Below are 26,310 nucleotides of genomic sequence, written 5' to 3' on the forward strand. Positions count from 1 at the left end.
TGTCATCTCTCTAAAATTTTCTAAACAGGTGAACAAAATATAGTAATCGTTAATACATGGTGAAAGGTAACAGTTTTGAGTTTACAGAATGACAGCTACTTTTCAATATCTATATTTCAAACTAGATACAAATTTGAAAAAATAAACGGTTATAAAGGGGCTGGTGAGAAGTTTGCATCCGTCACTGGCTTTAATCAAAATAACATCAATTTTTCCGGCCAGGCCAATGAAAAGCCGGCCAGTTTACAACCCTATGTATGAATATGTGACATTCGCAATTCATATACTAGTATCTCTTTTGTATCAGCTGTTTTGGTTATTAGTTATTAGATCTAATTTTATTGTGTGTGCTTTAATTCTGTACATAACCTACAAATTCTGAATGAATTGCATATCATGACTTCTGTAAATAACTTACAAAAAAAAAAAAAAAAAAAATTGCCCAGCTTTCAACTGAGGAAAACTTACAATTAAGGCTTAGACAAAACAAGCAAAGTGCAATTCAGGAGAGTGTTTGAAAAAAAAAAAAAAAAAAACGGTTTAAGTTTACAGGACACCTTATGGCAGTAATGTTGTATACACTAGGTACATTTCCACAATTTATTTGAAATTTTCCTAGATAAATTGTGAATAAAGCGTGTTCAATGTACATTTTTTTTATAACATTAATCTCTGCTACGAACTCTCTTCAGTCTACATTGAAGAGGAATTCGGATCATTGTCAGGGACTGAGTTTGTTAGAATGAATTGTTCACAAAAATCTAGAAAAAATATTTAGTGAATCTACAAAGCTTCTGCACTTAATATTAACTGTACCTATGGCGTCAGTAAAAGAAGAAAAGTTCTTCACATCAAAAAGAATTGACACTTTCAAGAAATTGAATGTCCCAAGAAAGGTTATCACCATAGGTTATGCTTTCCATCGAAAAAGACCTGACAATAAGAATACTAGAGTTCAACCAGCATGTATTAGGCAGATTTGTTTCAATCAAAGAGAGAAGAATGAACTTACTAATTAAATAAGGTGATTAATCGGATTAAACGTTCTCCATTTTTTATTTTTTAAAAACAGATTTTTATTTAATTTAACATGTCACATAGCATTTGCATCTAAAGTTATGCTGATTAGTCAATGAGTCCACTTTATATCTTCTGTCTCCGATCGTTCGTATTGCAACACCCGAAACCACAAACCACCGTCCGCCACTGATTATAATTTATGTCCAGTAATTGCTTCAGGGACGAAAACATCAGTTTCAACATCAAAAATAATTTTACATGGTCAATGGCACGATTTTTTAAAACAAATCATATAATTTATCTACTAGCAGTTTGAGATAATTGCTGTACCCTCGTAGCGAGTTTTAGCTCACTTATTACTAAAAAAAAGTTTCTAAAAGCTATTCAGCATCTGTTTCCATTCTCCCTTTTCCAGCCACTAATCAAGCATCTATATACACAACCATGGTAAATTTTCAGGACTTTTTGATACGGGTAAATCAAGAGTGTGGAACTCTGTGGAGTGACGAAGGAGTATACCATTTAGCCAAGGAACTACAGTTGTAATTCCCTAATAAGTTTGAAAATATCTTTCCTGGGCTGGGTTAATTTCATACAACTAAAATCATCATAACCTGTCTTGGGCTACATCTCAAATATAGTGAAATATTTGAAGCATTAGTGGAGACTGAAGTATTTGGTCCTAAAGTGGTCTTAAGTGCAATACAAGGTAATCATTACTATAGAGGAGTTCGTGGCATGAAAATAGTAGAAGCTGTACAATGAATCCAGTTTCAACAGTTTTTCATGAAATCTGAGAAGAGACCTCCAGAGTAAAGAGAATCCACCGAACTAAAGGAAAGCCAAAAATTATTGATGTGAAAGTGGAAACATCTAATGCTGAGAGCAAAATTGATTTATCAAGATATCGTGGCTACTCAATTAATAAACTTTTAACATTTGAGCTAACACCAGCGTCATTCTTTATGGCCAAAAATTGCAATCTGATAAAATCAAACAAATCAGAATCAAAAATAAAAAATACATTCCAATGTCATCCAAACACATCCTGCATAGTATTTGATTTTATGGTTCATGCTCGCTGCATAGTTGGTACTGTTGTTATTTCAATGAAAGGCTTTGGCAGTTTCGCTGAGAGTGTGTTAAAGGATAATTTACCTCTCAAATCATCCAAAAGGGGTGATAGTGTCTTTTATATTTACAAAGATGATAGTATAAAGGCTGCAAAGATTTAGACGAATTAAAAAGGACCCAAAATCATATTGCAAGTACCGTTGAGTGTGTGTTAATCGCATTTTTACACATAGATGTGTTTGTTTGTGCTGTTTATTATTTTTATAGAGAGTTTCAACCGAATGGCATAAACGCATTTCGGACCTTTTCTGGGAAAGGACAATCTACAAGGTACATCCCAATATACGATTTATGTCAAACTGTTTCAATCAAGTTATTGAAGTACTTCTTGCGATTCGTTCCAGGCCGGTAGCCAACCCAAAAATGTAGGGTGGTGGTAGAAGTTAGGGGGGGCCGACCCAACCATATTATAGTTCATCATTATATTATAGTTTATTTGTAAGCCTACCATGAAAAGTTTAGGGGGCAAGCAAAAATTTAGGAGGGCCAGGGCCCCCTAGATCCCCGTGGATACTGGCCTGATTCGTTCTCTGAATGGATGTGATACTACAAGCAAATTTGGTACAAAACAAGCAGCTTTAAAGCTGGCAGAAGACTACTTATACTTGATTAAAGACTTCCGAAAAGATGAACTATCGAGCTCACTAACTGAAAATGCTGAAGAGTTTTTGACAAGGATATTGTCTAAAGATTTTTAGGAAAATGGACGACTTGAGAGTCATAAAATACCATCGAATGTAAACTTTGGACTCCACAAAGCTTCCACTAACATCATTTATACGGCATTACATATCGAGAGAGCATATTTACAAGCTAACTGATGGTACAGTCTGTTAACAGATCTGCAAGATATACAAAGCCTTATTGAATATGGATATGTGGAACTTGAAACAGGATGTATTTCTCAAATTACCGCACAACACCTTTCTCCTGACTTCCCTCACATTTCTACTTGTCAGAAGAATGTAATAGCGTGTTCCAGATTCTGTACTTGTGAACTTTCAAATTGCCACAATGATTGGTATTAGCCTCTGTTATATTATATATAGAGATTAGACCTCATTAATAACCATTTACTCCTAGTTTTTCATAGGCCTAATTATAATCATTCCTACGTTTTTATCAAAATGTGTATTTTATCTTAGTCATGTTGCAAAGAATGCAGTGTTTTCATTAATAAAGCCTTTTATAATCTTTAAAACTTTTTGTTTAAAAATTGTTAGCACATTATCCAAAAACATGTACTGATTAATTTTGGTCCTTTGCAATTTTGAGCTAAAAGCAATAGTTTCGGAGATATAGGCTATTTTTCACCAACGTTAAACATTAGCTGGCCGCCATATTGGCGGACATTTTGGGAGAAACCTCCCCATGCCAGAAACGCGTACCCAAGCTAAAAACTATCCTTAGGCATATATAAATAAGTTTTGAAGAGAAATTCTCTATATACCTCCGTGCAACAGTCGTCAGTAGTATGGCTCCTAGACTATAAGCAGCATAGTGAAGTTGCAAGATTTCCTTATTTTATTCTTCTGACAGTTTTATCCCATAATGACAGCAGAGGGAAGACGAAATAACAATAACCATTTCATCTTTCACATGTTATGTCGCTTATAGTTATATATAAACTTATACAGGGCGTCCAATATACAATGCAACCCGGAGTTTGGGATGATAGAACTTTTGAACTCGAAGCAATACACAAGTAATGGTTATACCAAAATAAAGCTTTGTTTATGCATATGTTTTTAAACTAGAAAGCAACGATTGAAGTACACTAGGAACCACACAGTGTTGCCAGATATAGCCGAAGGTGTAAATAATTTTTTTTTCGCAAAACATTTAAATTGACTCATAACTCATACGTATGGACGTTCTGCCGTTAATTTTCAGTTTGTTTAGTTGGAGTAGCTTGGAAACTATGAAGCAGAAAAAAGATCATTTCCACCGATAACTAATCGGGTGAGGCATCTGTTAGGAGCAACTAGGAAAAACGTAGTTTTCATAAATTAACACTGAATTGGCAACATTGCTGATGTTTAAGTGCATCAAAAGGTGTTAAGGATCTGTCTGCATTATACAATTCCTGAAAACAATGAAAAACAAACTTTGAAATTATCATGATAAAACTACTTATATGCATCCAACAACACTGCTACTACCACGCAATGAGATATCAGCTCTACTGCAGATGCTGGAAGAGTCCCATGTTTTGATTCAAACGCTGAATCACACGTTTCATCACGTTGGCAGCAACTTTACGAAGAGTAGAAGGCTTAATATTCTGAATGGCACTGCGAATGTTCGTTTCCAGGTCTTGTATAGTTCGAGAATTGTTCTTGTATACCTTTTGCTTTAAGTAGCCCAATAGAAATGATAGCAATGTTGCCGGGTGCATGCAAGTAAAAGTTTTATCATGGTAATTTCAAAGTTTCTTTTTCATTGTTTTCAGGAATTGCATAACGTAGACAGATCCTTAACACACATTTTGATGCACTGAAACATCAGCAATGTTGCCAATTCAGAGTGTTAATTTTTGAAAACTACGTTTTTCCTAGTTCCTCGTTACAGAGGCCTCACCCGATTAGTTATCGGTGGAAATTAAATTCTTTTTTCTGCTCCACAGTTTCCAAGCTACTCCAACTAAACAAACTGGAAATTAACAACATCCATACGTCTGAGTCAATTTTCATTTTTTACAAAATAAAATAGAGATATACATCGTCGGCTACATCTGGCAACACAGTGTGGTTCTTAGTGTACTTCAATCATTGCTTCCTAGTTTAAAAATACATGCATGAACAAAGCTTTATTTTGGTATAACCATTATTTGTGTATCGCTTTAGATTCAAAAGTTCTATCCCAAGCTCCGGGTTGCAATGTGTATTGGACAACCTGTATGTATTGTAACTTGTCTTAATATCTTATGGGTTTATGTATTCATATATACTTTTATAGATTTATATTAATATCCTTTATATTTCTATTTTCGTTACGAACAAAATTTAATCGGATATTATCTTCTTTTATTTGAAGATATGGTTAAGCAGAAAGTAAAACGAAGCTTACAGTAGCCACAATGACACCTTATCCTCATTGACTACATACAATTATAGATTTAATCACGATTGAAACTTACCTTTCAATCTACTGGAATTTAGACGTTTGTAGATGTAAAATTTACACTTTATGTGAATCTCTGAAAATCTTACAGTTCTCTTTTCTTTAGTAAGCCATGTAGATGTGCAAATATTTCATTAAAATAAAATTATTCTCGCATATATATATATATATATATATATATATATATATATATATATATATATATATATATATATATAAATTTAGATATTATCGTTTAATAATTTCTGAAGATCCAGTAATTACAAGAGTCATTTCATAAATAGTACATACTTTTTATGACCTAAGTAGATTGTTGGCAGCTTTTCGCCCATATTAATGAGGCAGTTTGGCGATAATTTTGAAATTTTAGCAGTTTCTAATACACGGGCGGTTGACAGTTTGAAGAGTTGATACACCCTTTTTCCGCATAGTAATGGTCTTGAAAATGACACAGAAGAAATACGATAACGTATGCACCTGCGGACGGATATTGTAAATGGAAAACAGAACATGACATGTAATAATAAATGTTTTCCAGTAAAAGAAATGCTAATTGGACAAGCACAATACAGAAAAACCTTTCGGAAATAAAATATGCAGATCACACACGTAGAACAAGGTAATATATTGTTGGATTCATTTATATGCATCACATGTAACGCGACAGCTGATGTTGGTTGTCGGAATGAGTGAAATAAAATTGCTAGACGCTTCCAGATTTTTCTCAAGGTTATTATCGTTGGAATAGGGGGAAAGAACATTTTCGAAGCTTCTGGAAAGATTCAAGGTTATTAGACGTATAAAAATAACGATTTATTTGCATGATTCGTACAACGTATGAGAGATAAGAAACGCAAGTATACTGTTGGAAGAAGAAAATTGATACATAGAAGGCACCGGAAGAAAAAAATATCATAGGTACTAACTTTGTGGTTTTCTTGTATTATACTTGTTCATTTTTATATGGGAAGGGACATTGGAAAATGAAATACATGTAAAACATTGTAATTGTCTGGAGTATAAGGGAAAAGAAGTGTGTTTTAATCGGAAATTGATTGCGGATTTTCCGGCATTGAATATCATGACTGTGTACTTTTATGGAATTATAACTTTACTAAGATATAGTATAATGTAATATGGAGGGTACAGAGAATCTAGATTCTTCATTGCACCGAGACTCAAACCAGGGCTCTCCCACATGGAGAACCGTACGATAAACTTTTTGCTTAGCAGGTGTTGTTACTTGTATGTAGCTATGAATTGTGTAAGACATAACAGGAAGTCAGCAGAATTCGCGTCGGGAATCGAACTAGGGCTCTTCCACGTGAAAAACCGTAAGATAAAGCTTTTGCTTAGCAGGATTGTTACTTATGTGCAGCTATGAGTTGTGTAAGACGTATAACTGGTATTTATAAATTATATGTTAAGAAGGAAGTTATATTGGATAGGGAGCCATGACTGCCGGGACTCGAACCAGGGCTGTCCCAGGTGAAGAACCGTACGCTTGTTTGCACTGTAGACTTTTTACTTATAAATGGTATAAATTTCATTGTATATGAACGAATTTAGATTGGATGGGTAGTTAGCAGAATCCACATCGGGAATCGAACCATGGGTCTCTTACATGCAAAGCTAAAATGGTTGGGAACGTTGGTGCTACTTTGAATATATTTTTTGTAATTTGAAAAGTTGTAATACGATAAGTAACTATTTGCACTTTTCTTTCCTAGGTCGTGAAGCAAATAGAAATTTATAATTAATAGAAACATTGGAGAATAAAAACTATTGTGAATTGTTTGTTGTTGAAATATAGCGGAAGGTTTTAACGTAAAGGAGTTATAGATTGGTTTAAAAATATGGATTTGCTGAAACCTGCGAATCTTATTTATAAGAAATATCAAAATATTAGATAATGTTTGATATGAATATTGAATACTGAAATATCGACAGAAAAGTTATTGAAGTTTTACATCCAACGAATATACTGGCTAAGCTCAAGGAGTCTGTTAAATAAGGTACGCATTTATAAATTACTGAAAGGAAGAAAGTAGGGAAAACGAGAGAACCCCGAGAAAACCCACGGACACAGTGTTTGTTTACCACAAAGCTTACCTGGCGCTAGCTGGGATTGAACGAAGGACCTCATGCACCAGAGGTGAACGCTGTATTGCGTACCCACCATAGCTCTTTATGTATTATATTTTGGATAAAGGAGAGTGATGAATAAAGTAAAGTACGCATTTATAATTTGGTGGAACAAGATTGTAGGCGGAAACTGGAGAACTTTACACACACAATGTTTAAACTAAAATACACTTTGAATGAGCGAAAGCATTTCGTTTCAGAAGTGACTTATTTTTATGATTAGCGATATTTAATGTGTATGAACGAGGAAAGAAACTTACTATAGCAGTTATTGCAGAATTATACTTTTTGAAACTATAAAAACTAGATTTTTATTTAACTTTATACATACTAGTAAAGAAGATATATCTAATAACACGTAATGTACGTTAGGGACAATTTTGACATTATTTAAACTGTGTAAGTAACGACACTTTTAAGGAAATACAACAGACGGACAATTATCTGACAGCGCAGATTGTGATAGTAATGGTGTGTTTGGTTTATTAGGATTAGTCTTATATGCAGATGGAAACAATTGCTTTAAATAAGAGATACCACTTTGAACGTATAGTTTGGTTTAATTGCATTACTCTAGAACTCATAACATTAAGTACAAAGTAACCAACACCATTGGCGAAACTATTAGCAGGACTGAACGATTGGAATTATCGTGTTAGAGAGATACATTTTGCGTATATAATAATGTGTATGAATATTTGACTTTGGCACCTAGAAGATAATGCAACCGACAAGTTAATGTTTTGAGGATTGCATATTATAATCACAGACAGTCTGATACGATTATGTATTTTACTTCAATTGATGAATGTTTGTTTGAACTAAAAGGGTATTTTATTTATAGGTCTTGTTTGTAAGTTAGAAAAAATATTCTTGTAATGGTGTTACGACCGCCAGAAACGAAATAATAGCTAACATGTCCTTTTTACAGTTGAAATAGATATCTGTCAGTTTTAAACTTTAATAAAAACTATTCTGATTTTAAACTTTATTGTAATGGTTACAAATGCATAAGAAAATAGTATTTTAATGTTTTAGTTCTCTGCATATACAGTGTAGATATATTTGTGAGTGAATACATGACAGAGTTATAACGTATCAGAAGTGTTGTGCTCACGAAATTAGATCTTCCTAAACCTTGAAGAGATTATATTGTGCAGTTTGCACTTATTGAGTTAAATTTGGTAATTTAAGACGAACTGTGGTTTCGCTCTTTTACCCATTGCAATTTTATTGGATCGAAATAATGAACTTACTATTTTTTTGAATTTTTAGTTACTGTTTTGCTGGTTCTATGAGTGATTTGGGAGGGCTGTTGTTTAAAGTGGAATTTGAACCATTACTAATGTTTGTAACGAGAAAGTATATTTATTGGAAAGTGTGGACTTCCTTTTACGCAGATGAGAAGTATCCTATGTTCAAGATAGCATTACGAAAATGAATGTTTGCACAACGAATTGAATCACTATTGCTCACACCAAGATTCATTTAACTGTAAATGGGACTTTTGATTGATAAGTAAATTAGTAAGTTATATTTTAAAACAGTGTTGAGATTTATTTCGTATTAGGTTATCGACTACTGTTTGGATTATTTTTCGTTTTATATAACAACAAAGTTATAAAGAACGCTATATTAACAGTAATATGGGTTTAGAACCACAATAGGGATAACTTTAATGCAGTTGCTGTGTATATGAACTGGTATGGAAGATTAATTCTCATAGTATGTAGCATTTCTTTTATACAGTGAAACCTGTCTGTTAGCCACCATCGGTTCCATCGAAAAGTGGCCAACTTAGACAGGTGGCCAACTTACAGAAAACAATTGGATTGGTGTATTTTAGCATAGGATTTCCAGTATTATATGATTGTAAAATTTTAATAATCAGTGGCACGACAGCTACTTATAAATAATGTATATAGACTAACCATAAAAATATACAGTATTAGAAAATATTATTATAGTATGTTTAATATATGTGCATACCTTTCTCTTCCTGAAAACTAGTCTGGTACGTTGGAATATTCCGATTGAAAACAAAATAACACAAACAACCATGAAATAGAATCGTATGTACGGAGTTTATTGAAATTGATATTATAGCACACTGAGTTATTCAGATTGAAAACAAGAAAAGCTGTTATAAATTGAGAAATTCATATGCAATTTATATGACTTCTTTTTAGTTGTTACTGAATGGTGGTTCGTTCTAGACGTATTTGTTTTATTCTTTTTGGCAGATATGCATATTCTAATATTGTAGTTAACTACCTCTTGTTAATGAGCTAGAAGTGTTTCCCTCGGAGCAAAAGATGTTTTGAGAAAATCTTCAGGGAATTCATACCTCAAAAACTCCGCTTTCTCTTGACAAGCCGACAGGTGCCAATAGTTGACAATTGAGATGGTTAGTTTCAACCTTGAGAATTTTCCGGAATTACTATAGCTCCCCACTGATGAGAGGTGGTGATATATATGATTTTACCAAAACAGACAGGGTAAACAAATACGTACAACCATTTCCTGAATTCCTGTACGTGTTTTTTTCCTATTCACACCTTCCTTCACCATTCCTTTATGAGGGTAGTGTTCTGGCTATTGACCTCCAAGAACAAATCGTGCGAATCTATGCTTCTTTGTGTCCAGTCACAAATACACAGCATCTGCCTCATATGGGAATTCAAAAGAGTTAAGAAAAATATAACTGTATTTTTCGTGCCCAAGATACGCAGGTAAATTTATCATCATAGGGTAAACATTGCTTCAGTGTGGCCAACTTCCAAGATAGACAGGTGGCCAACTTATAGAGTAGTAAGTAACGAATGTCTTATAGGAAAATGCAGGTTAAAGACGAACTAGGCCAAGATAAGCAGGTGGCCAACTTGACAGGTTTCATTATCCTAACTGCAAGAGAACTGTATTTTAAGACTACCTAATACATGTAAATAATAGATCTAAAATACTGAAGTACTGGCAACTGAATTGTCAGTGAGAGTATTTTTTTAAAGAAATAAATTGATATTACGAAATAGAATCATAGCTGTTTTATATGCTATATGAAGAAACTAGTGTTTAAGAAGCAGTGCATTAGAAGAAAAATAATTTTTCTCGAAGAATATGGTAGGAAACCGAAAATATTTAATACTTTCAGATTTTTTACAGACATTACCAACGTAAGTGAATGATGAACTGTTGTCGATTGAACGGGAGTCACTGAGCTTGATACCTCGTGTTTAGTTTATATGAAGACTTTAAACTTTTAATTTACTTTAAATGAAAAACAACATATAATCTTGTATGCAAAATGGATTGAATTAAGGCCGTACCCACGCGAGGGATCCTTTGGACGCGGACCACATTTAAAACTTTATAACCCAACAAACATTTCAACACTTAAGAGAATTATGGTTGCAGAAGCAGAGAAATGCGTGATATACTGTAGAAAAGTCGATGTTACAGTATCCTTGTACTATTTCTTATAAAAAAAGGTAGTGTACTCTTTTTTCTGAGAATATAGATGACAATATTGTAAAATTACGTGTCGTTTTATTGCGAGTAGAATAATGCTTAAACGCAGTGACAGTTAGTGCTGGATCCACCCTTCAACAAATTTTAGGATGTGCAGACCCTTACTTGGTATATGCTTTTTAAAAAGAATAAAGCTTAAGAGAGCTCAATACCTTGAGGTAAAGGATAAAATGTCTATGAAATGCATAGAAGTATACATGAAAATACTTCTTAGTAAGATGATAACGTGAAATACTTCTTCCATTTTATACAGTAAAAGGACAAAATTGTACTTTTGTGAATATTTACCTAGGACTTCAAAATCAAACAACCATTTTGTTAGATCACTAGAAAAACCTACGTATAATGAATTGACACACTGCAGACAATTTACTTTTAATGATCCTGATAATAAACATTGTATGGTATCCTGTTGAAACTTGTAGACCCACAGTGAGGTATAGTCGGATATGGGGAGAGCACGGTGACTCAGTGGTAGAACGACATTTTGACGTTCGTGATTTAAAACCGACCAAGTGAACTTTGTGGTGGACTGGTACTTCTCCTGGTACTTCCATTTCCTACAATATTCATTTATTGCCTTAATTAACTTCTCTTAACCTAAAGGACCTACTTCAGAGCAAGGAAGCTATCATGTTTCATAGTATATAGTACAACAGGTACGATTATCGTTGTATATATTGAAACCTCAACTTTCTCGATAGAATTTTACATCGACAAAAGATTTTGAATTTAATAATAATACGAATTCTATGCTTTTAGTTAACATTTATTTTTTCCTTAATTTCGCTAGATTTTTATCGAATTATTTATTATATGATATTTTAAAGCATTTTATAATTGTAGCATTACGATTTGAAGAACCCTCTCTCTGCAAGCGTTTTAATAAGATGTGACTCTCGAAATAAAATTCTATCTTTGAAACAGGTATATTTATTCTTTCAAAAGATTGAATTAGTTTTAGTTGTACATAAAGCATTTTAATTTGATCTTTCTCTCTTGCAATAGAATCATTACACGGCTATGATCATACCTGATAACTATTATTAAATAATCTTTATTGAAGGTTTAATTTACTTTGCGATTTCTTTGGAAACAAAAAATTTTACTTGAGATGGATTGTTTTCTCAGGGATGAAATGTCAGAATCTGAGAAAACTTGTTTTACATGCTGTGTGCCAAACATAATAAGCCCTTGGCGGCAAGATCGAACCACGGACCCATCACGCGCCAGTGGTGAACGATTTTGAAGACGATGAAGAATATTTTATAATCCCACAGTAGTATCAATAATTGTTTAAGATTGTTAGTATACTATGTGATACACAGGTTACATGAATTTTATTTTGTTCTTTTTAAACTAATGTTTACGAGGACCAGAAGGATAGATTTCAAGAACTATTTATGGCCCACGCATTAGTTTTAATTTTACAGCTTTATACACTTGCATTCAAAATTATAGGGCCATTAGATGGTTGTATAAGACTATTGTTGGAATAAATGTTTTCGCTGGAACCTTTTTTAAAATTTAAAATAATGTAAAACTTTAAACATAATGAAGAAAATAAGAACATGTTGAGGTGAAATAAACTTGAAAACTCCCATCGTGCAAAAGAATTAAAGGAAAACAGCTTCTGTTTTCAAGCTGAGACTATCCATGGTTGAGATTGACTACCAAATATAACGGTTATTTTTCTCAGATGATGAGTTCGTATGCTTAAGCCAGTAGCTAAAACTGGAAAAGTGAACCAGGTAGCGTTTCTGAAATGGTATTACATGGTTCAATCTCATAACATATGCAATTGTGATGGATAAAAATTCCATGGGTAGTGGTGGTGGACAAGAACAATTTCACGAAACATCTGTTGGTATCAAAATTAGCGATACATGAACTTTCAAAAGACGAAATTTTTCTTTATCTGGACTGTTAATACGTATTTGAAATTTCATCGGAACAAGCATTCAACTTAAACTATAATAAACGAACGAACTATTTAGTTGCATTATAGGAGGGCAATACAGGTGTGAATGAAACGTTCATGTATTGATTCTTTGAACCCCATACACGGGAGCCATGGTTCGATTCCCGGTGCGGATTCTGCTAACTCCCCATCCAATATAAGTTCGTTGATATACAATTAAATTTATAACATTTATAAGTAAAAAGTCTACAGTGCAAACAAGCGTACGGTTCTCCACCTGGGACAGACCTGGTTCGAGTTCCGGCAGTGTCGTGGCTCCCTATCCAATATAACTTCCTTCTTAACAATTTATAAATACCAGTTATACGTCTTACACAATTCATAGCTACATATAAGTAACAGCACCTGCTAAGCAAAAGGTTTATCGTAGTTCTCCATGTGGGAAAGGCCTGGTTCGAGTCCTGGTGCAATAAAGAATCTAAATTCCCTGTACCCTCCATATTACATTATACTATATCTTAGTAAAGTTATAATTCCATAAAAGTACACAGAGTCATGATATTCAATGCCGGAAAATCCGCAATCAATTTCCGATTAAAACACACTTCTTTTCCCTTATACTCCAGACAATTACAATGTTTTACATGTATTTCATTTTCCAATGTCCCTTCCATATAAAAATGAACAAGTTTAATACAAGAAAACCACAAAGTTAGTACCTACTAACATTTTTTTCTTCCGGTGCCTTCTATGTATCAATTTTCTTCTTCCAACAGTATGCTTGCGTTTCTTATCTCTTATACGTTGTACGAATCATGCAAATAAATCGTTATTTTTATACGTCTAATAACCTTGAAGCTTCGAAACTGTTCTTTCCCTATTCTAACGATAATAACCTTGATAAAAACCTGGAAGCGACTAGCAATTTTATTTCACTCATTCCGACGACCAACATCAGCTGTCGCGTTACATGTGATGCATATAAATGAATCCAACAATATATTACCTTGTTCTACGATTGTGATCTGCATATTTTATTTCCGAAAGGTTTTTCTGGATTCTGGTTGTCCAATTAGCGTTTCTTTAGCCGGAAAACATTTATTATATGTCATGCTCTGTTTGCCATATACAATATCCGTATGCATGTGTATATACAGTTTAACCCCTCTAAAGCGGACAGCCGTGGGGAATCAAAAATTATCAGCTAGAGGGAGGTGTCCGCCTCAGAGAGGTTTTAATATTTTCTTACGTAAATTAGTAAACAATGTAATATGCAATTAGAAAAAATATTTTTGTATATTACCAAAATGTTACTGTACCTGCATTATCCGCCGCCATCCAATACTCTATGCTCGAGGCACAACATGGAAATAATGTTATAATTCTCTCACTTTACACTTATCACTATTTGCTACGTTTTTGAGACAATATGCGCACCCATGGGCAAAATATTATTAAATTTGTCTTCTGGTTGGTTAGAGATTCCAGCGGGACAGTAGAATAAATGTTATCCCAAACGGCGGGCAACTGTTAACCATTTTAGTGTCTAAAACAGATTAGGTGGGTATGGAATGCAAGCAAAGGATATGCAAGTGTTGTTAAAAAAAGAAGCTTCGTCTGGGTTGCTGAGCACAGTTGAGGAAGCAAAATGAGTACACATGTAGGAATTACTAAAAATGTATTTTTACAGAACTTTTCAACTTGTGTCTAGAGAAAGTGTCCGTAATACAGAGGAAAATAATACATATAAAAGGCAGGAAAGACTGTCCGTGTCCGTACTAGAGTGTGTCCGCTTTAGAGAGGTTTTCCTATTACAGTGTGTGTGGATTAGAAAATATGTCCGTTAGTAGAGGTGTCTATTTTTTTCCGAAAGGTCTTTCTGTATTCTGCTTGTCCAATTAGCATTTCTTTAACTGAAAAACATTTTTTATATGTTCTGTTTTCCATTTACAATATCCGTCCGCAGGTGCATACATTATCGTATTTCTTCTGTGTCATTTACAAGATCATTACTATGCGGAAAAAGGGTGTATCAATTCTTCAAATTGTCAACCGCCCGTGTATTAGAAACTGCTAAATTGTCAAAATTATCGTCAAACTGCCTCATTAATATGGGCGAAAAGGTACCAACAATCTACTGACCTACACGTTTATTGTTTGGAGAGGATCTCTTTACAGACCTTCAATATAATCTCCCTGCGTAGCGATAACGGATCCCAATGTCCGGATAGCTTCTGTATTTCATTAAGGACATCTTTGTGAAACTGTCGAATGATTCGGGTAACGGCTGCAGAAAGCTCTTTCAGACATGGAAACCGACGTCCACGCATACGTTGTTTCAACTTCGGGAACAGGTCGTAGTCTGGTGGACCCAGCTCCGGACTGTAAGAGCATGAGAACATTTTCTAACCGCATTTGCGAAGTTTTGTACGCGGTGTGAGGAGGAGCGTTGTTGTGGAGAACCAGTGAATCCGCCCTGAGCAACTGCAATCGGTTTTGTGAAATTTTCTGTGCACTTTCAGCAGGTATTCACAATAATACGCTGCTGACACCTCTTTCATATGGAACTCTGTCCGTTATGACAATGCCTTAGTGATTGTATGCAAAATTCATAATTTGCTTAACTTTTCATTCAGATGGGCGACACTTTTTTGATCTTTGAGAAAATGGAGCTCTCCATTCGTTGGATTGTGATTTCAAGCCCCGCTCAGTCTGATCCACGTTTCACCAATAGCAATAATACAACGCAAAAGGTCTCGCCTTCAACGTTGAATCTGTTTCAGCACTATTACATTCACTGTCCAGACGTCTCATTTCTGTTCAGTCAAGAAGTGGGAAACCCATCGGGCAGAAAATTTTCTCTCCTGTAAATCACTTGTCAGAATTTGGTATACTGACGCAGATAAAATTCCTGTGATGTCAGAAGTTCCTCACATGTGACATGGCGATCTTGTTCAAGTGTATCTGCCAGATGTTGCATATTTCTTTCATCGGTTGATGATTTCGGCCTTCCTGGTCTTGCATCATCCTTTATGCTTACATGAACATGAACACCCGGAAACGAGTAGCCGAGAAACTACTATGGCCCACTGTTGTCTCACCATGAACTTTACGTAAGGTACTGAATTTGTGAAGAGTTTTTTTTTTTGCCAAATAGACTTTCAATCTTTATGTAAGACCCCTGATCTTCAATCGACACGTTACGCGAGACATCTGTCGCCTCCAACACTTGTCATAGCCACAGCGTGTTCACTAAAAAAGCGCACAAGCACACGTCCTGTTCCCTCAAGACCTCAGCTTCAACTGACGAAATGTTTACTTCGATTGAATCATTTACTCTGCAGTATTGCAATAGTGTGTATTATTTACGAAATGACCCTCGTACATAAAAACTTTCTGGAATTAAACTGTTTAACAATTGTTTCAACTATATAAAATTTGAAAATATTATATATATATATATATATATATACACAATCAGCTATTTTCTTCCACACGTTGAATTTATTAACATAGAAAATATTGTTCATCTTGGCGAATAGCTCCTTTGTATTGTGTAAAAAAAATCATCTAGAACAAGTGAATATCAAAACAAAACAAATTAACAGAATAACAGTATCTGGAACAAAAATGTATCTTAATATAATAGAAATTGTAATGAAACTTAAAAAGACCCATTTCAATATGAATGAGGAAACTATCCTTTTATCACATTCCTTGACATTACAAAACAGTTTCCTCAGATAAAACATCTACACCCAAACCTTTTCCAGCAAGACGGAACACATTGAATGAGGAATTTTAAAAAATGGGAGAGTTTATCTAATTCCGTAGCCACTTCGATCGCCTGATACTTCTATACTCCGGCTTCCTGTGGTTGTATGATTAGGACATCGTATTAAAAAAAAAGTAAAATTTTTAGTCCACGGTTGTCCTTTACGCTGAAGGGGACGGATGACTAATGAATTAAATTACTTTTTTGTGATCTTTCACCAGGAAACTAATCCGGGACCACATGCATTAAAAGGCACACGCTCTAGTCGCTAGACCAGCTGGGGGGGCTCCTCGTATCCCGAAGAGAGAGAGAATTCATTTTTTAGTATAATTAATCTTTTATAGTAATCACTTTTTCCTTCCTTGTCCGGTAACTTGACTACGCATAATGTTCCTATCAGTTTCTACGTATATCAACTTATCTTCTGTTATTGTATGGTGTGTCTTTCTTACTGGCGTTTGTCCTCTCTTCTGAATAGTTTGCTTTGACTTCACTCGATTGAGTTATTTTCATTGTCCTACTTACTAATCTATTTCTCAACGTACATTCCTAGTTAACTTCAACAACTATATTATTATTATTTTCTTCGAACTTGTTTGCCCTACCAGTAGCGTACTCGGTTCATCAAGGAGGAGCTAGTTCAAGCTGCCAAGTTTGCAGCATTTCAAGTATTTGTATACATGCTTATTTTTACATAATAGACAGCTCAAGTGGAGTTAAAACCTGGAACCTCCTTTCCGCACATCAATGTGCTCTACATTTTGCAAGAATCATCATGCTTGTCTAGTTTGCTTTAATGTTTCAGTAAGGTACTATTCGGAGAATATGGCAAAACAATAAGTATAATCAAGCACTCCCGGCTGGTCTAGCGGCTAGTGCGCACGCACTTTTGGTACACGTAGTTCCAGATTCGCGAATCTTTGCAGGAGAGAATTTTAGTTTGCACACATTACATTGGTTTGCATTTCAAACTAAACTTAGGTCCACACCCCTTATAGCCTTGGTACTGAAAAAGAGCTAAACTTCAACCAACAAAGAAGTACAATGAAGACTGAATGTAGTTTGAACGGTAATTTCAGTCCATACTCACAACCTGCATCTCCAGGCCATATATAAGCTGTGCTGGACATATATTTTTCTATAGTTTCCTCAAGTTCTCCAGTTTAAACTTGTTTCCTTATTCCATTTTTTTTGTAGTCACTTCCAGCGTAGAGCATAACGACAGAATGTTGACTGAATGTCTCCATTTAGAATATTTTTAATTAGACTATAAGACAGCTGAGTAGAATATGATGATCTAGCGGATAGTCAGGTTGACATAGTATAAGGTGACTAGATGTCCTGTTTTTAACAGGATTGTTTCCTCCCTCCCCCCTCAGAAAGGCGTTCCGTGTTCCAAGAAAAATGCAAATGGTACGCAAATGTTCCTTTAAAAAAGAAAAAAAAAGAGCGTTCCGGTTTTAGCTGCAGTTACATAGTATATTGGTAATTTCTTGTAAGATATCTACAGTGCTTTTAAGGAAAGACCAACCTTTTTACAAGAAATTCAGTCAACGAAAAAATTGATTCAAGGGACAATCGATGCATCTTATCCTAGTTTCTGTTGAATATTAAAAGTATAAATTAAGATTGGAATAAGGTTAAATAAATAATAATCTGATTATTTTGAAAAGTTAGCGAGTTTTTCCTTCACAGGTATGAATATCATGACTGTCAAATTATGCCAATTTGCCGACTCTGCAGTTTTCTTCATTTGTAAATCTGCTGACCCTAATTTAAGTAAAATATACAATTGACACGTGACTTGTTAAAATGTACTATAATTAATAATAAATAAATAAACATTATATTTATGAACGTGGTAACTGTTTCTTTTTTATTTAACAGTTTCTTTTACCTTACAAACAGCGAGATCTGAAAATGTTCACATAACCAGACTCAAAGATTACTGTTGATCTGAAAAAGAAAAAATATTGCCAGATGTTCCTTATCTTCAGGAATGTTCTACAGTCCATGACAAAACAAAATTATGAAAAACCAAACGTTAGTTAATAATATTTCAATTAATGGACTGTGCTAGTAACAAAAAGAATTACATTTTGCATCAAAACAAAATGAACAAAAAAAGAAGACAACAAGTTTGGCAATTAATCCTGTTTATCTCAAACAAACGGAACATTTTGTTTTCCAATCCATCTTTATATTCGTTTACTCTGGGGAGCTGAGAGCTGAATCGGTAAGGCTAGTTTGTGTCCCAAGTGAGTTAGAGTTAACAACTGTGCTTGGAGATCTTTCAGTAATTTCAGCCTTGATTGTCGATTTTGTCGGTGTATCTCCAGCTTTAATTGGTGGACTAGTTTGAGTAGGGTTTGCAGGACCATTGGGCGGACTAGTAGCTGTGTCTTCAGTCTTCTTATCCTCATTAGGAACGAAATGGCTGCCTAGAAGATTTAGAAGCTCCTCCAGATCCTTCGGCTTTGCTTTGGTTCTAGCTTGAACTTCTTTGTCCAGTTTCTCCTTTCCTCCTTCCTGGAAATCTTTCTGGAGAGTAGGGTAGTCAAGTCCAGCTTCAGCCAGAAGCCTCCTCAAATAGGTAGCACGTTGTCGCTCACGACGCCCGGTGCGAAGAAGGTTTTCAAATACTGGGCGCAGCGAATTTTGCTTCTCTACAACGTCTTTTAAACCAGCTAGATACTCCTCTTCCGTGTCAATTGGATGGCAGAAGTCTCTTATTGCTTCAACAAGTCGACTAGTAGCCTCTGTCTCGTCACCATCTCCCCCTCCCTGCTTGTCAGTATCCTCCACACCGGATACTCGTTGAAGAACTTCATAGATTGCACGAGCCCTATCACTTGCATTGTCCAAATCATCTTCCCGATTCAGCAACATTCGAGAAAGTGTGCGTAATGAGAATGACCTGACAGACTTTGCACACTTCTCTTCAGCTATGTTATACCCATTAGCAAAACCTTTAACCACATGTTTAAAAGCATCAAATAAATTGTACTTGCGCAGTGCTTCTATCAGTAACGGTGTAATAACTTTACGAGTTTCATGGCAAATAAGAATAACCCCATTAGAGGGACCTTTGACTTTATCCAGCCATTCAATGAAGTCGCTAAGGGCAGAAACCTCACTTTTGGTCTTGAGCAATTTATTATTTTTTACATTTTTGAGCATTCGGAAACGACCAATGGTAATGACCCTGATATTATGTCTTCGCTGAGCACCGGGATTTGGATCCCGAAAAGGCATTACATATTGAGAAAATGAACTGCTTGGAGTATATGCTGCAATTTGGCATATTTCATCGATAAGTCTTCGTCCTGTAGTATCTAGGTCCCAAGCTACCAGACGGTACTCTCCAGCTGGTACGCGGGGGCCATCCTTGGCAGGCTCATTTGCATTTGACACCATGTCCTGTAAATAGACAGAAAAATACATTAATATGTATTTGGAATGTACATATATTGTACATGACAAAATATTCTCTAAATCTACTGCATCTACAAGAATATTTTCAAAATTCTAGGAATTTCTACATAAACAAAAGTATGCTCACTATTACAGTTACTGGCAGACAAATTCTGACGCGTTTCTCTCGAGATCTCATTCAAGACTAGTCAGAATGATTTGACTGCTTCGGAAAAATGGGCGTGTTTGTTTACACTGCAGCTATAAAAAATATCAAATCTCCAACTTCCATTATTTTCTTTTTGTGGAAAGAGGGCGTACAATTGTCAAATTATTACACTTCTATCTGTAGTCTTTTTGGGGAAGAGGATTAGCGAATATGAAAGCACATTGTATCGCTAGATTGATCATTTTAGAGCCAGTAGAATGAGCATAGAAGAAGACCCACGCAGCGGATGACCTACCACTGACAAATGAGCAAGCATTACTGTTGTAGAGATACTGTTTAGAACGACAGACTAGTGACTATTCGTGAGATTAGTGCAAGTGTAGGCGTTGATACACGGAAGTGAGATTCTACACAATCTTTCAGACGGGAGCAAGGTTTCAAGCTTGTTGGGTACCTCGACTGGTGGGGGCCAGAACAAACGCTGAACAGGGTGCAAATTTCTTAACTTCACAAGCTTCTATAACTATTCACTTTGGCGCAGCTTAACTGTAGATGAAACCAGGATCCTACACTTCAAGTCAGAAACAAAAATGTCAATCTAAACAATGGTACAGATCTGAAGTACCCCTTTTAAATGCTTACGTAGTTTCTTCTGCTGTCAATAACTACTATTTTTGGGATTGTAATAGGATAATCCTCCCAAGTACAATTAATGCGTAGTACAATTCAAACTTTCGTCTAGCTCTTACAAACAATTGTTAAAAAGCATCCTGAAAACCTACACGTGATATCTTTACTACAACAAGACAATTATGGTCCCATAAGGGCCACGAAAGAAAGGTTTTAAATTATTTGCGTTGAGAATTACTTCCACCTCCTAACTAACCTATCCTGGCTCCTTGTATTTACTGTATTTCCTAGTAAAAAAAAAAAAAAAAAAAAAAAAAAAAAAAAAAAAAAAAAAAAAAAAACCTTTACGTGGCGGGTCTTCAGAATATGAACGATTTAAAAATTATTTAAAACGGAATGTAAATAGGTCATAAAAAAGACACCCCAAAAAGTTTATTGGAACAAGTTGTTAAAAAAGCTAGTTTCACGCTGGAAGAAATGCATACAATTAAATGGACACTATATTGGCAAATTACAATATAGATGAAAATTAGTAAATAAAAAAATCAAATTCCTGAAATTTTGAAAATAATCCTCGTACTAATTTAGCAAGGCATATTGAGATGGCATATTAAGTGTTAAGAAAACATTATGGAACATGTTTCACATTCACATTCATGTCTCTCCTTCATATTGTACCTATACTGAAAATGTAATTTTCTATATTTGGAGAAGGTGAAAAAAGGGGGAAATGTAAAAAATAATAAAATAGTATTCCACAATACTCAGTCAAATTTTTATCCTGTCAAATTAGTTTTATTTAATGGAAGTTTTATTGAAAAAGTTGATCCATTAAGTACGTTAACATAAGAAAAATTACATGTTATGAACTAATAAAAGAAGTTCGGGAGAAAGCACCCGCCTGCAGAGAAACGAAGCATGCCATTTGAAGGACCAATTCATGTTGATTACTAGCTAATAAAATTTTTGTACGGTTGAGAATTGTTCGAGAGATTAAACTTGGAAGTTTATACAAAAGAAAATAGATTATGTGAATTTAAGTGCGTTAAGTACAACATTATTAGCAGCAAATATTAACATACGAATTAAAATCTATCTGAGCTAACAGAAAAGAAAACTGTTTTGCAATAACTAATGGTCTTCTTAGTTAAAATTTCATTATCTGCACTGTCCACAATAATGATAGGTTAAAGATGAAAATTGATTACTGTTGTTCTGTTCTATGAAGAAATATCGCAGGCAAAAAGACTTCATTGTACCATGAACATTTTATGTGCAATTGCGTTGCATCCGTCAAGGGAAGAGTTCGCATAACCAAAGCGAAAAGCAAATTCGACAGGTGATTCAAAAGGTATGGGGTATAATTTGTTCGGTAACCTGCCTTGTAGAGCGCAAACTGAAACAACCCAATATATCGTGGTGACAGAACTGAGTAATTAGTAAGGTTGATTGCTTCGTTGGTACATCATAACGTCCGAATGAAGTTTCATACTATGTACAAATCTCCTGCCATAATCTTTGATTGTTCGGAATTCAAACACATCAAATGGTTGTACAATCGAATCAGTTCTTTGGTATATTCTTACCCATTAAGTCTTTGCCATCCGTCATCCAACTTGCAATGGACAATTTGTTTGAATGGACCCCAGTGATCAAGCAGTAGCAAGTTCAAACCATCAGGTTTCGCCATAGAATACTTCGGTTATGTAGATACTTCTGGCGTACTGAACGTTGAATCTCAAACTTCAACCGTACAGGAATTTTATTAGCTTGTTGTAATCAGCATGAATTGGTCTTTCAAATGGCATGCTTAGTTTCTCTGCAGGCGAGTGCTTTCTACCGAACTTCCCTTTTAAGGCATTATAGTGCAGTAAAACCTAGTTAATCCGGACTAATTGGGGGGCAAGTTCACCGGGTTGATTCAAATTAGAACAGTAGAAAACGCATTAAATTTCTGTGTATACCAATGAAAGATGTTTATTACGATCCATTTAAAGGGTAAAGAACTAAAAATATTACTACGTACTGTAACATATTGACAACTGTTTATATATATATTACTGTAATACACTATTTGCTAACAACGGGCAAATAAAATACCGTATACTTAACAGTCATTGAGTTACGCGACGAATTTAAAACCTTGCATTCGTTTTTTTAACTTGTCTAGATTAAGCGAAGTCCGGCTTATTGGAGTCCGCATTAATGTGGTTTTACTGTATTTGTTTGAAATAAGAAAAAAGTGAAAATTCTGATAAACTACTTAGAAATAAATACACATGCTTTTAAGAGTATACTTATACAGAAAACTTAAAGGAATGGGGAACAAGGGTTGAGAATATCAAATATTTTTTACATTACTATAATTTGCTCATTCGCCCTTTGTTACATAAATTACGAGCAGACTATCAGTGTTATTTATGCGCCCCTATTGTTTTATAGTTTGTATCAAATGCCTTTTTCAGACAGAAGAAAATCAAATTGATGTTTCTGAAGCTGAGTAAAATTTTGCCACATACTCCAAATTACTGCATTAAATAGAAACAGCGGCGCGACGGAAAGAGGAAAAGTGGACGAGCGCCTCCTTGGTGTTTAAGCATGTCTCAGACGTATTGGATTGTAGGGCAAGCAGACTATTCTCTTTGGTATACTAAAAATTAACTGGCTCTAAAAATCTCCCTCCCTTCGTTAGCCTCCCCTTACAAGAAATTAAAGCGTCGTCACTGAATAGACCCCTTGCATTGAAATGATAAGTCTAGCTCGTCATGGCCTCCCGGTGTCAAATCGCACAATGACTAGCTACACTCGTCATAAAATTTAAACTATTGTGGCATCATGTAGGGTTACTATATTGATGTTTTGAAAGTTATATAATAAACCATCTATAATACACTTTTATACTTCAATTTACAGAATTTAGATTTCTCATAAAATTAGTATTTCAATAAGGATTTTTTTTTTTTTTTAATTTTTAAATAACCTATTTGATGCGGAACATCACGCCGAAGTTTCAGTTTCATAGACTTTTCTGGTTCGAAGATCTTACAGTGGGAACTGCAAGTACACGAGACTTTCGCTAATCCGGCCCTCAGTAGTCCGGCCTCCAACCAAAAACACGTGCACAATTATCGTGCGCATGCGCAACAATGCTTTATTTATTGTAGGTATTCGAAATTGTAGCATTATTTACAGTTCAGTTGCGTGATAAAGCATGCCACCGTTGCGTATCATCATTGCGACATATAAAAATTAGGGACATGTTTCATAGTCCTTGAGTAGTATCACTCACTATGTTTTCTTTGAAAATGAATGTATATTTGGATTTAATGAAGTATATCCTTTATGTTTTCAAATTATATCCTTCGATTTAATAAAGTATAGTACGCTATATCCCCTGTTTACAAAATAAATAGAAAAAAATAACAAGATAAATAAATCAAATAAATGTCAGACACTCAATAATCCGGCACCCATATGTGCCAGGAATGGCCGGGTTAGCGAGAGAGTAGTGTACATTTAAAATTTTAAGCAGTGCATGCATAAAATACTTGAAAAAATTGACATACGTTTATATTCCATACTACACAAGCAACAGAAATCCTAGTTGAAACATTCTTTCAAATGATACTGGTATTGAGTGAGTACAATGTTACTATAAAACTTTCCGAGAAACACTATGGTTTGGCTCTAAAACTTACTATTACAGAGGAAAAAAAGTTTCGTGATTTATTGAACACACAGCTAATTTCTGGAAAAAAAAAGAAGAAAAAAAAGAAAAAAAGGCCACTATAAACATATAACGACATTAACAGGAATAGAAGTGCATTCAAGTATGATATATAAAATGACATCGCTACTCCCTTTTCGGTGCGAGATTTTTTACTAGAAATTTAAAATATATTCATGTACCATGATGAAGAAAAATATATTTTAAGATTTCTCATGCATAACAAACTGCTTTCATATCAAATATACTTATTTAACAGTATATGTTAAAACATCCTGTTTAGAGATTCATTATACAACATAATGATGGCAAAAATCTAAAGCTCTTAAAAGTATAAAACAACACCTAGCATTAACTACAAATACGCACTGCAACGAGAACGAGAATTAATCTTACCGTTTGTCTCTCAGAGCGCTGACTTTTAATTACATCAGTATCAGAAACTCTCCAAGCACAGCATGTAAGAGCGGTTTGCTTCGTCATGTAACCGATTCCCTAATCTGTTCCCTCGTAGACCTGAACTACAGTACAATAAACAACTATTTCTATCCTTCTGCTATTCAAGAACAGACTGGCTAGTGAAACTTTAGTTCCAACAGAAGAGGCCAATTATACAAACATTTTTTCATGAAGTCTTGGATCCAATTGTTATATTGATCAAGACATTTAGATCAAGTGTTTTTCTTAACTCTTATTTGGATTCTTATAACTCTTATTTGTGTTTTGTTTTACCATAATGCTCTAGGTAGGAACCAGAAAGTAGCAATCTTTCCAACTTAAAGACTGAATGAAACTGGAGCCACGAGCAGATCTATCAGTGGGCATGTTTATACATAATACTTCTTTAATGTCGTTAAGTAATATAGTTATTTTATAGTGAATCACCCTTCTACAGTTGAACTTTCTGCGTAAGAATATATTCGTTAGTAGCTCAAAAGCAAACCATTGTGCTTTAGTTACACGTTTTATAATCGTTTAGAAGACAAAATAATACCGACATTAGGTTCGTGCGATGCGTCTGACGGAAACCACCCTCTGTAAGGCAACCAATAGATGGCCCGAGGTCATGTATACGAAGTCGCGAACTACGTACATTTTCAGAATACATGTTGGGGTGCCTAATCAGTTACGAGCCAAATATACTGTTATTCAGGATCGTGTAAATTATACAACATGGAAAGTACAATTTCGAGTAATACCCTTTCGACGAATTTATATACAGGTGGAAAGTCCACACGGAGTGAAGCCAACATTCTCATGCGAGAAGAAGCCAATATACAAATTTGAAAAGATCACATGAGAAAAACCAATATACACAATTATCTACATTCAGGTGGAAGGCCCGCACAGAGTGAAGCCAAGCATATACATAGGAGGAATCAAAGTAAGTCAATGAATTTCCTGAGTCAACACAAGAGGAAGCTACAGGTTGTCAAAGGTACCCGATGTTTCTAAGTAACTTGTTTGAATTCTTGTGTATTTTTTTTTTCTTTTACAACACTTATTACTTTGCGTTTAAATATGTAGGACATTTCACAATAGGTCCCAATAGGTGTATAGAACAAAGTTCCATTTTCTACAAGGATAACTTTTGTGAATTTCTTACGAGGAAAATCCTGAGAAATTTATTTTCGAAATAAATGAGTTTCAACAAAAGAATCTGTTTCAGAATCTAAGTTTTAATACGAATCATAAATATTTAATATAAATAAAAGGTAAACACT

The 26,310-nt window shown here is 34.7% G+C and overlaps 1 protein-coding gene across 5 annotated transcripts in view; it reads right to left on the reverse strand.

The window, feature by feature from the left end:
- Positions 1–18,490: 18,490 nt before the first annotated feature.
- The window catches only part of LOC145678157 (maternal protein exuperantia-like), a 107,239-nt gene continuing 99,419 nt past the window's right edge, over positions 18,491–26,310 (reverse strand). For all 5 annotated transcript variants that reach the window (XM_081748244.1, XM_081748243.1, XM_081748257.1 and 2 more), the window contains one exon: positions 18,491–20,066. In XM_081748244.1, coding sequence (XP_081604370.1) covers positions 18,855–20,066 — 1,212 coding nt within the window. In that variant the 3' untranslated portion in view covers positions 18,491–18,854. The remainder of the gene's footprint in view (positions 20,067–26,310) is intronic.

This window comes from Thermobia domestica, chromosome 2 (assembly GCF_964235325.1).
Source record: "Thermobia domestica chromosome 2, izTheDome1.hap1.1, whole genome shotgun sequence".
Taxonomy (NCBI): Eukaryota; Metazoa; Arthropoda; class Insecta; order Zygentoma; family Lepismatidae; genus Thermobia; species Thermobia domestica.